At 37.5% G+C, this 15,183-nt stretch overlaps 1 protein-coding gene across 1 annotated transcript in view; it reads left to right on the top strand.

The window, feature by feature from the left end:
- LOC113631603 (uncharacterized) overlaps nucleotides 1–15,183 on the top strand; it is a 147,262-nt gene that overhangs the window by 61,169 nt on the left and 70,910 nt on the right. The window contains exons 5-6 of the mRNA XM_027128175.1: nucleotides 5,890–5,970; nucleotides 12,352–12,472. Coding sequence (XP_026983976.1) covers nucleotides 5,890–5,970; nucleotides 12,352–12,472 — 202 coding nt within the window. The remainder of the gene's footprint in view (nucleotides 1–5,889; nucleotides 5,971–12,351; nucleotides 12,473–15,183) is intronic.

Raw genomic sequence — 15,183 nt, 5'->3', positions numbered from 1 at the left:
ATGTATTATTATCAATCAACTAACTGTTGATATTCATAAGTGGTACCAAAGTGCCACATGGGTTGAGGTCTATGTGGACAGATTATGCCTTAGAGGTTTAGGCAGAAGTGAAATTGGGAATAGTTTTGTTGCATTCCTGATGTCACTAATATTAAAACATTCCCAAGTAGGAAACCATTAAGCTTCTTAACACTTCTAAGAAAGCAGTTCATAAAATAGTAGGAGCACTTTACCTTTTACTAAATATTTGAGGCTTTAGGGGAACTAATCCTGGCCAAGCCTGAACCCCAATTCTATGGTACTTGCCCTTTGTCAAGAGTCTCATTTTTGAAGATCAGTTTGTTCATTTGTTCTTCCCATGAAGAAAAGATAGAATTTGTTCCTTGACATTATGACTAACATTTATCTATTTATGTTGACAGCATCCAAGAAGTTAGTTTATAGGTTCAATCTATGCTGCTAGCAGAGAATGTTATCAAGTCATTACCTACATTTATGTAATTTCTAGTTCATTCACTGTTAATATCCTCAAATAGATATTCAACCCTTATTTTGAAAGTGGTTAAAACATTTTTACTTTCTTAACTAGAAACTAGATATAAACAACCAGATTTCAAAAATTTTAAGCATCTGTTTCTGCCGTAGATAAACAATGCTGAGACTTTGGTCTGTGGTTGCAGCCATGGTTATGGCAACGTGTCGTTGAGAATTCGTACTTTGGTATTTATTTTGGCCTATAACCTATTCATTTGTACTGTGAACTAGATCATGTGCTTTAACTGTCAGTAAGCTGAATGCATTTCAAGTCAATTTACTAAAATAGTTACTGTTAAGTGGTATATTTGGACAGAGTTGACACCTTAGACATTTTCTACAATGGCAAAAATAACTGTATTTAAGGGAATGATTTATGAATGTTGGGTGCCTACAGAGCTTCCATTTGATTATGGTTTTTACTTTAGCTGCTGAAACTCTTTCCGCAAATTGCTGAAAGGACAGCTAATTAGTGCTGTGTGATCAGATATTTAACACGGATAAACAGCACACAGAAATGCACAAAAACATAATATCAATCTAAAACCTATGATCTTCTTGTTGCTCCTTAGCATTGTTTTCGTCTAACAACAGGAGAATAGTTGAGATCACAGCAGAGACAGGGAAAATAAGGAAGAGAGAGTAAGATTGATAGTATAGAACTGCCTTTATGAAACACACATTATTTGGTATAAATAAGGAAAGCAACTTGCAATGATTAAAAAGTATTTTGAATCCTGAGTTGTCTTCTAGATTGCTGGCCTCTATTAAAAACTTCTTAAAATAATAGATAGCTTTAATTCTTCAAGCAAAAGAAAAATTATATCATCTCAGATTTTCCATGTTTATTATATAGATGTGATTTGACTATGGGAAAAAAAAGAGAACAAAATCTCTTGTATTGCAGGTTTTAAATGTACCAGGCTAAGGTTTACTTAATTAGAACCTCCAGGCAATAAAGGAGCCCTTTTTAAAATTCTGTGATTCTTAATATGCTAAATAATGCAAAGCTTCGACTCTTCAAGCATGAGACACACATCTGGCAGTTTAACATTTAAATTACAGGAGGAAGAAATTCCTCACTTCAGTAGTAATTTTCTCAAAGAAAAGAATAGGAAATGTATTACAACTGCATTTAATTTCTTTTTAGATTTCCATCCTGTCTAACTGCAGATATTTTTCTAGGTTTTCTGTATTTGTATTTTTTACACATATTTTCTGTACATTTTACTCATCTTTAATTTGAGATGCTCTTCACTATTAGAGCTCTTGAAAAACTGCGGTGTATTTTACTTAGATTGTTTTGAGAAATCCATCTGATCTCTAAGAACAAAGACAGTGGTTTAGAAAATAAAGGGAAAATAAAATTTCAGAGACCCACGAAAATATTACTAACAAAAAGGCAACATTTTTCAGTTAGTTCCGGTTTCAGGCTTTAGTTTTTTTCAGTATTAATGTTTTCTCTGTTTTGTCATTTTCTGGCTGTTCTTCGTGCAAAAGTTACTGTAAGCAGTATTCTTTCTTTGCATTTCTCCAAAGGACAGTGTCAGATCCTTGATTAATTTTACAAAGGTCATTTGGAAAAAACCATTAAAAATATGCCAAGTAAAAAAGATTAGCCCAACACAGGGAAAACACACTTTTATAAACATGTGCATTTATATATAGATAGGGTACTGAAACATCATACAGTTTTGACAAGTGTTTTCCTTGTGCACCTCATGTATTATTAAAAATATGACTGTTCCATTTATTTTTTCTGGGTGATCCCAGATGACACATTCCAAAGGCATCAACAGGTTACAGTTATTTGTAAATATTTCATCTTGTTCTCAATATAAGATGATCTGATAATTAAATTGAGTAGTGGTTCCATAAAATAAAGTGGACTTTCAAAGTAATTAACCTATATTTGTATTACTGACACGTAAACATGGGTGCTAGTTAGCCTGTGACCAATTTATGTATCCATTCCTACTTTTAATTAAAAAATAAACAACACTGCAACTTCCAGTTTTAGCTAGGGCAGAGTAGCTGGTACCAGACTAGCTCTTCTTTTACAATCAGCCATTAAACTGGAGAGAACATATGAAGCATGTTAATGTTTTCATTGTCATGGAGCATTGGCCATCAGAAAGCACAAGACTTGCTGATCCCAGAGAGAAGAGAAACTTTTGAGGAAAACCCTGGCTGTCTACCTGGCAAAAATTCCGCCTCTAAAGCAGTGAAGCAAAATCCAAGCAGAGAAAGTCCCACTGAGCTGAGACAAAGTAGCTAGAATCTGCAGAGTGAGAAAGAGCAGGGAGCTGTGCAGAGAGGAGCCCAGAAATCAGGACAGGGACCACTCCCCAGCCATGAGTCCTTAGCTGAGGGTAATGCTGTACATGACCACAGGGAGAACAACGGAGGTTTGCTAAGTGACGACTATGGACCTGAGAGAAGAACAGCGATAACTAGAGTTGGAACAGAGGTAGCATTCAAGTCAGGAGAGTCATGTTAATACCTCATTTTCAGTTTGACAGCAAACTGAGATGCCAAAAGTCTGCATATTAGGAATAAAGACCATGCTCTAGAGAGGCTTATTTTAAGCCTAAAACAAAGCTCTGACAGTAATGGTAGAAGAGTTAGAGACCTGAAGATGAGTTCTGGTAAGTTAGAGTGGCTTGGAAACTCTTAGTTTTTCACAGAAATGCTAAAACAAAATGTAAACTTAGGGACTTCCCTGGTGGTGCAGTGGTTAAGAATCTGCCTGCCAATACAGGGGACACAGGTTCGAGCCCTGGTCCGGGAGGATCCCACATGCCGTGGAGCAACTAAGCCTGTGCACCACAACTACTGAGCCTGCACTCTAGAGCCCACGAGCCACAACAACTGAAGCCTGTGAACCACAACTACCAAGCCTGTGCTCTAGCGTCTATGTGCCACAAGTACGGAAGCCCACACACCCTAGAGCCTGCGTGCCCCAACTACTGAAACCCACATGCCTAGAGCCCATGCTCCACAACAAGAGAAGCCACTGCAATGAGAAGCCTGAGCACCTCAACGACGAGCAGCCCCTGCTCAACGCAACTGGAGAAAGCCTGCACACAACAACGAAGACCCAATGCAGAAAAAAAAAAAAAAAAAAAAAAGAAAGAAAGAAAAAATGTAAATTTAAGCCTACGCAAGTTTAATAAAATTAGCCAGTAATTGAACTGTGTACTAGGAAAAAAATATGAATATCTTTCCAAGGAAGATAACAGAATCCAGAGTCTCCTACAGTTCTACAGTGTCCATTATATAATCTATAATTATTAGACATGCAAAGAAACAGGAGAATATAAACCTTAGACAGGGAAAACAGTGAATAAAAATAACTGTAAGATGATTCAGATATTAAATTTAGCAGGAAAAACCATTAAAACATCCATTATAAACATGTTCATAATTTTTTGAAAAGCACTTTCAAATGATTAAAGGATAGTATGGTTTTAATGAATGGTCAGGTCATCTCAGCAGAGATATGGACACTATAAAATTGTAACCAAATGGAAGTTTCAGAACTGAAGAATCCAAGAATTAAAAGAAATTAACGAATTTGAAATACAGAAAAGAAAAAGCTGGGAGAAAAACGGAGAGAGACTCAGAGACCCATGGGGCTGTATCACATAGTTTTACATACATACAATGGGAATCTTAGGTAAGAAAAGATGGTCATAAAATGGAAGAAAATATGTATTAAAAAAGTGATGATTGGAAATCCCCCAAATTTGATGGAATATATTGACTCATAGATTGAATACTCTCAGTGAACCCCGAAAGAATAAATACAAGGGAAGCTACATTTTAAAATACCATAATGAAACTGCTGAACACAGTTAAACAAAGTTAAAGCAAAAATCTTGAAAGTAGACAGAAGGAAAAAAACCCACATTACAAAAAGGGGAACAGTGATCTGAGAAATGATGGACATTATCATCTGAAACAATGGAGACCCGAAGTCAATGTAATGACATATGTAAAATGCTAAAAATTGTCAATTCAGAAATCTGTATCCAGCAAAAAATCCTTCATGAATTGAGGTTGATATAAAGACATTTTCAGATGAAGCAAAGGTAAAAGAATTTTTCTTCAGCGACCAGCACTATAAAAAACTTAGAGAATGTTCATGAGGCTGGCTGGGTCATCTTTAGGGAGGAAAAGTTTTCCAAAGCATGCAGACAGGGAGACCATGTCCTCAACATTTTACACGCTGGAAAGCTCATTTAAAAACATACACAAAGGCAATTCCAAAGGGCTGAGGATGGCAGCCTTTAATCCCTAGAGGGAGAGAAGAGGACAGGCAGCAAGGCTGTGACTGCTCATGGTATATGATGCATGTGTACTTTTTAAAAAAAAGATTTTGGGTCAACCTCTTGGTAAGAGCTGTGGCTCTGTTAAGGTACTCCAATCTCTAGCAGCTTCTGGGCCAGGGTATTTGTCACAAGATGCTGGGGATAGGCCTTAGCACACGGGCTCATTGAAGTGAGAGGTCAAGCCAATGGATTGACAGTCGTAAAGGTAAAGATATACCTGCTTATGTACTATCTTTCTTTGTTTATAATTTAAGAAACATTTGTTGAGGAGGCATTCCATTTCAGGCACTGTGCTGGACATAATAGGAGAAGGATGAGCAAAACACATTATCTGCAAGGGATGTTTGATCTAGAGCAGTAGTTCTCAACTGGGGATGTTTTGCTCCAAAGGACATTTGGCAATGTCTGGAGACATTTTTAATTGTCTCCAACTAGGGGAGGGCTGGGGAGGTAAAGGGTGCCTTTGGCATCTAGTAGGTAGAGGCCAGAGTTGCTGCTAAACATCCTACAAAACACTGGACAGCCCCCAAACAAAGAGTTAACCAATCTAAAATGTCGCTCGTGCTGAAGTTGAGAAACCCTGATATAAAACAAGTCTTGCAAAAGATGATAAAGGTAGCTCAGGTGAGAAGTGTTGGGTACACACAGATAACAGAACTGTCTAGTCTCAAGGTTTTATAATGGAATACTGGTGTGAGGCACAGAGAAATTTCTTTGAAAACTTGATCACAGAAACATAGCTGAGGATAAAGAATCCTACCCGGAAAGCAGATCAGACACAGCTGCTGCTTGTAAATTACATCCCCGTGGTGTGGCCAATGGTAAAGTTCTACTTGAAGTTCATGCATTGACTGAATTAAAACTGGGAGCATAGAACAACTCAGAGCCTCCAGAGAATTCCTTCTTTTACCCCCATTTGTCAGGCTTTATATAAACTCTTAGATTTCAGCAGTGTAAGCTTACATATCCTCTGAAGTACAAATCTATAATATTTTTTTCCACCTTTTGTTTTTAACCCTAGGAAGCATTTCTAATAAAATTGGTCCCTGCCCTATGGACCGTGATCTCAGTCTCTCAAAAGAAGACCTTGAATTACACAATAAGGTAAGATGAAGGCTATAGAAGTTGGTTTTGACCATGAAAACGACAGTCCTGATTATTAACTATGTTTTCTTAAAATATATTTCCAGGTAGAAAGTAATTTGGTCATCAAAGCAGGTTTTGAAGTGCAGGGCATAGTAAAGCAGCTAACGTTTGTGAAATCAGTAATGCTAATAATTTTTTATTACATCCGAATCAGACTTCTTTAAGCAGTTGAAGTCTTTAGTTAAATTAACCAGTCTACAAGACTCTTTCCATCTTGGGCAGGGTGATTAGAAAATGTGCTGATTGTACTGTATTTATTTGGCATGATCCTGGCTGCCATGAAATCAATCCAGAAACTATCCTGATGAATTTATATAAATTACATAGCCTGGGTTTCCAAACGTTGGTTAAATTAATTTTACTCGTGTTACTGGATCCCGTTTTTTGATATTTAACCATTTCCAAAATCTTTATCTATATAGACCAAATGACTTCGAGTTTTAAGTATTCAGAAAATTTAGCCTGGCTAGAAAATCAAAGTAAAAGGATTTCTCTCCAACCCTGCCCTTTCTCATACAAATTATCTGAATTATTATCTTTATACTCCAGTATGCTGACTAAACTAATACAGGTCTATAGAGCCAACTTTCATGCCATTCTCTAAAGACTGATCTTAAAGTAAACCTTGTTTCCACCTCTAAATAGTGGACAACCATCTAATCAAATAAATGTTTTTTTTTTTAAAGTACACTTTTTTTTTTTTAGGAAGATGTTGGGGCTAGGAGTTTATTAATTAATTTATTTATTTTTGCTGTGTTGGGTCTTCGTTTCTGTGCGAGGGCTTTCTCTAGTTGTGGCAAGTGGGGGCACTCTTCATCACGGGGCGCGGGCCTCTCACTATCTCGGCCTCTCTTGTTGTGGAGCACAGGCTCCAGATGCACAGGCTCAGTAGTTGTGGCTCACGGGCCTAGTTGCTCCGCGGCATGTGGGATCCTCCCAGACCAGGGCTCGAACCCGTGTCCCCTGCATTAGCAGGCAGACTCTCAACCACTGCGCCACCCCAAATAAATGGGTTTTTAATGTCTAGATGACTACTTAACAGCGTTTACAATTACAGTTGTTTTTGTATTGCAGAAGAAGAAAGTTTAGAAATCAAAAGTTTAGTGAAATGTGTAACAGTGAAAGATAACATTCACTGAGTGCTAGGAAATTACTAGAGGCCAGAAAATGTTCTCAGGTCCTTCACATCAAATGACTGTCTTATTCTCACAACAAACTAATGGAATAGATACTGCTATTGACATATTTTCTATATTTAGCAGGTGAGAAAAATAAGGCATGAGAGATGGAGCAACTTAGCCAAAAAAAAAAAACATTGTTGACAAGTGTATAGCTGGGCTTTGAACCAGTCTGTTTCTAGAATCCATATTTGTATCCATCATGAAATAATACTTCAAAAAGTTGTTTATTTCTTTGTCCTTTCAGCCAGGTGTATGTTTTCTACTTCTTGGGTCTTATAACCTTAATTTAAAGAATAGGCTATGGAAACCAAGGACAATTTGCTACAAAGGAAAAAAACTTACATCCTTTATACATCTTATGTATTAGGCACTTTTATGTATATTTTTTTGGAGGCTAAAGGAAGGATACATCTGTGAGATTTCTAGGATATTGTGGACCTAATATTAGCATTTTAAATATTTTTGTAAAATTTTCATGTCATTTGTTGATCATAAATTTTGAGATTAGAAGAAAGACTGAATTAAGTAAGATGAGAAAGAATGCAATCACTCAGAAAACCTAAAATTCTTCCCTATGTTTTCTGAGTTCACCGCTCAATTCAGGAGTTCTCTTTTTCATTTTATTTTTAATGTTATACTCCCCAAATTGCTAGTCGATTGTTTGGAGGAGTAAGCTCTTCCCTGAGGGTCAGGCACTTTGAGAAGGTGTCTTAACTCTGAACTGCTTTAGGAAGCAGCTTTGTGCCTGCTGGTAATACGTCTTTGTAACATCAGTGCTGTGGGAAGACAGAGCCAGAAATACACCCAAGTTGCAAGTGACTGAGTACAAGGGAGGTTATACCATCTACTAAATCTAAATCTGAGACCCTCTATGCCAATTTAAGTGTGTTTTTTTTTTCCCCTCATCTTCTCATAGTAATAGGAATTAATTTGAATCTTCAACTGCTGTTAAAGACTCTAACCCAGGCAATTGATAGGGTGGCTGTGGGGAAACTGAGGTTAATATTGAACTCCACACGTGAGGCATTCATTTTTCAAATAACACGGAGCCAGAAAACAATCAAAATATGTGGTCCAAAGTGGTCAGAGATGTTAGTTGTCATCCAGAGGGCGGAAACAGAAACCCAAGGGGTTAGTTACCCGAGAGGTCTCTCTGGGTAAATCCTGAGCTACCAAGCCAGGAAGGAGCACCTTGCTTCTCCCTGGATACTGCTGATAGAAAGCCTGTCCTGAAAAATTCTCTGGAACACACATCAGAAATGAATTAAAGAAAGAGGAAATAGTGTTCTTGCTGGATGGTCTCAGGATTTAGGCTGGATTTGATTTGGAGCTATGGGTTTTTATTTTTTAGATGATAATAACAACACTGATGGAACTGAACATGATGTCATATTTATTTGCTTTGTTACTTCAGATGCACCTGGTGTTTGTTGTTGTTATCGATGACTTGCAGTTCTGTGATCCTATTAACACAAGCCTCTTAGCACCGTTCGTCCACCCCAAACTGTCCTCCCCTGCCTTCTTAAAAAATGGTGCTGTTCACTTCTGATCTTCCCAGGGCAGTTCAAAAGCATTCATAATCCTCAGGATTCAGCTCTTTATTCACTATTTCCTCTTTCTAAGGCTCTCTCTTTTGATGAAACAATCCCCTTGCTCTTCATCTGGCCAGATGGGCAGATGAACAGTGCTCCCCAGAGCTCTGCACAAAGACCCTGTAAAGAGTTTGGGGAAAAAATGCTGCTGCTAAGTGGAGCCTAATTGTGCCAGAGCCGCAGTGCTTTTCCACTGCACTGGTGCCACTGACCTGTGAACTGCAAGCTCTCTTTCTCTGCACAAAGACTTACCTTCTCATCGGTCCCGTCATCATCACCCTTCTTCATTAAGCAAATGGTCCGTGGAAGGAATTATTGCTAAGGGGTAACAACCTCTAAACGACAAGGTAGGAACCCTGGGCTTTGCTTTCTATCATATAACACAATTAAATGGGTCTTTCATTTCATGAGCTGGGCAACTTTTTTTTTTTTTCAAGCAATTTATTTTTGGCTGCATTGGGTCTTCGTTGCTGCATGTGGGCTTTCTCTGTTTGCGGCGAGCAGGAGCAACTTTGAGACTTAATATCTTGTCTTATACCTTAATATTATCTTAATATCTTAATATTAATAAATTAATATCTTAAGTCTTCCTATAGTATTTTCTACTAGGCAGCTTCTTAGAAATGCTGTAATAAATGCACAATAAAGGATGTTAAATGTTCCCTTGATCACCCACGCTATATATTGCACTGTACCAGATGCTACTTATATCCTTAATGTCCTAAAGCATGTTAAGTTCTATCCTTTCCATCCCCAGAAAGAATTTTATAGCTATTATATCACTTTGTCTTCATAAAAAATCCTGCGATCTATGCAAGACAAATATTATCTCCATTTTTCAGATTAAAAAACTCAAATTCATGGACTTTAAATAATTTAAGTTTCCAAAGTAGCGAGAAGACTCGAATGAGAGTCTTCTGACCGTCACTTGTTGGCCCTGTTGACTGCAACACAATACACTTTAGTTTCTGAAAATTCTATAAAACACTTCTTGGCTCTCATTTTGTGTTGTGTTTGAAAGAGTGCATGTGTATTGCTTCCTCATTGATGCTGTATTTGAATGGCCATCCTCACAGACCACATTTTTAGCTCGTGAACTTGAAAATCGTATTCTGAATTCTAGCAATTTATATTTACATATTTGCTAGTGGTTTCTGCGATCGGTCAGACTCTGAGTAGCCATACAGATGATATGTGAAATGCGCCATTCCAGAACAAATTTGCACCACCAATTTCTCCTTTAAAGTATAGATATTCATCTTTCTAAAGACAATGCTGTTGGAAGACTTTATTATTATTATTTTTTAATAACGATGTTCTTTGGCTTCAGGGACTTAAAGTTGTCATGGACCAGAGGATTTATTTTCTGTCTTTAAATGTTGATGATATCCTATTTAATGTATTAGTTGTTGGGCATAGATTCAAGATAAGAATTTGTGCTTGGTCGATCAGATTGTTGAGTGTATTCATGTGAACATTCATTCAGGCTCACACACTCCGGTACTCACTCACCTGGGAATTTTGCTGTACATATTTATATCTTTTTGGGTTTAAAACTCTTATTTTCTTTGGGTTTTTGTTCCTCTTTGGGTTCATTTCTTTGGAGATGAACAAGTGTCTGTGACTTTATGTCTTCCAAAACACCCATTTGAAGGAATTTTTAGCACGTTACGTTAAACATTCTTTAAAGGAAATCCAAAGGTTCAGAAAACTTTTGTTATTTTTAGAGTTAACAGGTGTTTTTCTTTGTGACTTAGCAACTTGAGGTAGTCCATTGTCCTTGTAATATAAATACTTAATGAAGTGACTTCTAATAACTAATTCTTGAGTATTTACTATGTGCTTATTACCGTGTTAGGAGCTGTGAAAGATACATGGAAATATATACTACATACCATTTTTACCATGAATTTAGTTGAACAATCAAGATAGACATTAACCGATTAACCAAATAGAAAGCAGTTTAATATACTATATCATAGAACACGTATTTTTTAACAAATCAGGAGGTTTGGTGGGTAAACCACATCCTTGGTATAATTCTTGATAGCCATTTCAACTTTCTATTTAGTAAGACTGAATAAAGTATGTAAACATCTCATAAATAAAAATGCCATCTGATTTAAAGGTTAAATACCTACAAAAGCATGTTTTTAGCAGTCAGGTAAGGTGTGCAAATCAAATACGTTTGTTTAGTTGGGACAATTCAGAGCTCTCATATATTTTAAAGAATTTTGACACACTTTAACTTACTCAGGAATGGAGTAATTAAAAATACCAACAGTAAATAATCTGATTAAAAGTACCTTTATTGGCACAGGAGCTATAGAGTCTGAGAAAGATAAAAAAGACCACAACCAAAGGTACCTTCAGTTGATGGCTCTCATAAATGAATTTTGTTCTTAAGGTGATCAAATCAATCAATTTTATAATAAAAGAAATGAGCCTTGTGGAGATTTGATGACGCATCTGTTTCACCTGAGTTTCACTCCAGGGTTTTCCTGGTTACTACGACCTGTGCATCCCAAAAGCATCCTGCAATTGCAAAATATTTCAGCTACAGACTTGTGCTAAAACTTGTATGAATTGATGTCAAGGAATTTCAAGTAAGGAGCCTCTTATAAATTAGGATCAAAAACACTTGAGAAGGGTCTAAAGAAAAGGAAAGAACATTAGCACAACTATCTTATAAGTGCCAGTCCTGTCTAACTTCTTCTGTAGCTAGTGGTTTACAAATGCCTTTTTGTCAGCAGTATTTTGTAATTAAATTGTATGGGAGACTTCAATATATAAACAGATAAAAGTTTAACTGTTTTGGTGGAAGAGGGAAGAGTCTGTCTAGGTTAGATGCTCCCTCTCTCCCCACTCCTCTCCAAAGCCGGGCTCTTCAGAATCCTTGGTTGAATTATAGGGTTTAGTTTCTCCAATGAGGCAATCTGTTTTCTGGAACCATCATCCTGGGTCACATGATTTTCTCAAGTTCTCATAAATCAGCTCCACAGACATTGTATGGTCCTGAGTTTAAATTGATGTTATTGAGACTGTGGAACTCAGGAGTTTTTGGAACCAATGCTAACATGAAGCGGCCTGCTAAAACAAAGTAGAGGTAGGGTGGAAAGGAATCCTGGTGGCCTTTGATTCCTTTGCTCCCCTAGTCCAGAAATCCAGCTGACTCCTTGCCTTCGCAGTAGCCTGGCTGGTCAAACTTTTCTCCAAATTCCTTTCTGCTAAAAGCTAGTTCAAGCTGCATCTTCTTTACTTGCAGTAGTCTGGATTTAATACGAAAACCATAACCATGGTTATGATGTTGTTTTCATTCTAACAACATTTATAGAATCTGTTCCATGTGAGATAATACGAAAAGGAACATGTCACAGTCTGCCAATATAGACATGAAAATTTAGTAAGAGAATCTGGAATATAAAGCCATAATTTCAATGCAAAATCATGGCTAACTATGTTTCTGTATGACCAATGATTCCATAAGTCATTCTGGGAAAATTGTCACTGAAGCCAGGTAAACTTTCTATCTGCTCCCTGCTAAAATACTTTTTCTCCCCATTTATTTAATTTCATTTCATTCTGTGAAGGAAAAATCAACTGCTTGGAAAACTGGAGAAATTGAAGATTATTCTCAGGATACATCTTATTTGGAGGAACTGGAGAAACACAGATTTTCAGTTTGGTGAGTAACTATATCCTGTCTTTCTATTTTAAAATTTAAATCCTTTAAATTCAACAAGTCTTCACTCATTCTCTTCTTTTATTAGTCATTTATTCAACAAATATTGATCGCATGCTTATTACAAGCTATGTGATATGTGCCCTGATTTGGGAAAGCTCATAGTCCAGTGAAATATATGTATGCTTAAACATCAGAGTAATATGATAACACTTTAAAAGAGAAAAAAAAAGAATGCACACATAAACACCTGGAGAACACGATGGCTTGAATTCGCTTGAGAATGGTGAAGGATTTTTCAGAAAAAGTTTGAGCCAGATCTTGGGGAGAAGACTACAGTGGAGAAATACTGACAATTTGATGTGGGCAGTGTCCAGAGATGGAGTTGGGAGGATGGCTGGGGCTGATACACATTCCAAACCTTAGTTCACTTAAGATCTAAGCAGATCATAGTTACTGCGCTCTCTTCCTGGCGATGTGTATACAGGTATATCTGTCTATGCAAGCATACATATAACAGACATGAAAAAATACATAGAAAAGTGAGCAGTGGAGCTTCTCAGAGGTAACGATTACAGGATTTTTCAGTGGTGGGATTCATCAAGGATGAGGGAAGGAACCACAGTAAGTGGCTGTGTGACACGTGGAGTAACCTAGGAAACAGGAAGAAATGGAGTAGCCTGTCAAAGTCGTCTCCTCCAAGCCACGGCCTCTCTGCTCTTCAAGATCCATGCTCTGAATGGTTTTCCCCCTGGGAATTTATCTGCCTTATGATTTGGTTCCTGAAGATTTTTCTCTTACTCTTCCATCCTGGAACTATCATCAGGAGGAATGGTAGCAGCTCAAATTTCCTTTATCCAGAGTCACATTTTTATAAGTCCTACTGGTTTTCACTTAAATGCAAAAGTCTCAATAATTTCACCAGTGCTTTCCTGAAGCAGCTGAAGTACGGTCTTCAGGTTAACCAATGAGTTGTTCTCTTGATCAAGAGATGCAGGCTTGTGCTTAAGAAACAGGGAGATGTGCGTTTCTCTAATGATTAATGATGTTGAGCATCCTTTCATGTGTTTGTTGGCAGTCTGTATATCTTCTTTGGAGAAATGTCTGTTTAGGTCTTCTGCCCATTTTTGGATTGGGTTGTTTGTTTTTTTTGTTATTGAGCTGCATGAGCTGCTTATAAATTTTGGAGATTAATCCTTTGTCAGTTGCTTCATTTGAAAATATTTTCTCCCATTATGAGGGTTGTCTTGTTTATGGTTTCCTTTGCTGTGCAAAAGCTTTGAAGTTTCATTAGGTCCCATTTGTTTATTTTTGGTTTTATTTCCATTACTCTAGGAAGTGGGTTAGAAAGGATCTTGCTGTGATTTATGTCATAGAGTGTTCTGCGTATGTTTTCCTCTAAGAGTTTGATAGTTTCTGGCCTTACATTTAGGTCTTTAATCCATTTTGAGCTTATTTTTGTGTATGGTGTTAGGGAGTGATCTAATCTCACACTTTTGCATGTACCTGTCCGGGTACATCTCCCAGCACCACTTATTGAAGAGGCTGTCCTTTCTCCACTGTACATTCCTGCCTTGTTTATCAAAGATAAGGTTACCATATGTGTGTGGGTTTATCTCTGGGCTTTCTATCCTGTTCCATTGTGGATAAAGAAGACGTGGCACATATATACAATGGACTGTTACTCGGCCATAAAGGGAAACGAAGTTGAGCTATTTGCAATGAGGTGGATAGACCTAGAGTCTGTCATACAGAGTGAAGTAAGTCAGAAAGAGAAAGACAAATACCATATGCTAACACATATATATGGAATTTAAGAAAAAAAAATGTCATGAAGAACCTAGGGGTAAGACAGGAATAAAGACAGAGACCTACTAGAGAATGGACTTGAGAATATGGGGAGGGGGAAGGGTAAGCTGTGACAAAGCGCGAGAGAGGCATGGACATATATACACTACCAAACGTAAGGTAGATAGCTAGTGGGAAGCAGCCGCATGGCACAGGGAGATCAGCTCGGTGCTTTGTGACTGCGTGGAGGGGTGGGATAGGGAGGGTGGGAGGGAGGGAGATGCAGGAGGGAAGAGATATGGGAACGTATGTATAGGTATAACTGATTCACTTTGTTATAAAGCAGAAACTAACACACCATTGTAAAGCAAGTATACTCCAATAAAGATGTTAAAAAAAAAAAAAAGAAAGAAAGAAACGTAAGGCAGGAAGGGAAGTCAAAAAGCCCAGGAAACAAGAAATATGCATGTCTCTTCTAGGGAAAAAAAAGTAGATAAGAAATGCAACTTCCAAATAATAAAAAGACAAGCTCCCCGTCCTTAAGAAACTCTTGTTTGTGATGGTCTCTATGGGGAGGGTGACAAGTACATTAATTCAATAAAATAGCTGCCAGAGCAGAGGTACCAAGTGCTCAGTATGGTGTGCAGATAGGAGAGCTGGAGCTTCTGTTGAACCACGTGCAAAATTCTCAGTCCCTGTCTGAAGCTCTCAGGCTCCCAGCTCCCGCATTTGTCCCTGTTGCCTCTCCACGCTTTCTCTGATGACTCAGCTCTCTGTTGGGATGACTTTTCAGAGTCCAGTGTATGCAACTTCACAATGTCACTCTTACTTTACACATAAAGTATAAAAGCTTCAGAGCTTCCAAGGATCTCAGAGCTTCAGTTTCCAATAGATCTTTTTTTTTTTTTTTTTTTTTTTTTTTTTTT

The sequence above is a fragment of the Aethalodelphis obliquidens genome, unplaced genomic scaffold, assembly GCF_003676395.1.
Source record: "Aethalodelphis obliquidens isolate GAN/ISIS:26980383/991018 unplaced genomic scaffold, ASM367639v1 scaffold34, whole genome shotgun sequence".
NCBI lineage: Eukaryota > Metazoa > Chordata > Mammalia > Artiodactyla > Delphinidae > Aethalodelphis > Aethalodelphis obliquidens.
Note: the sequence above shows the minus strand (reverse complement) of the source record. Positions and strands in the feature narration are given on the sequence as shown.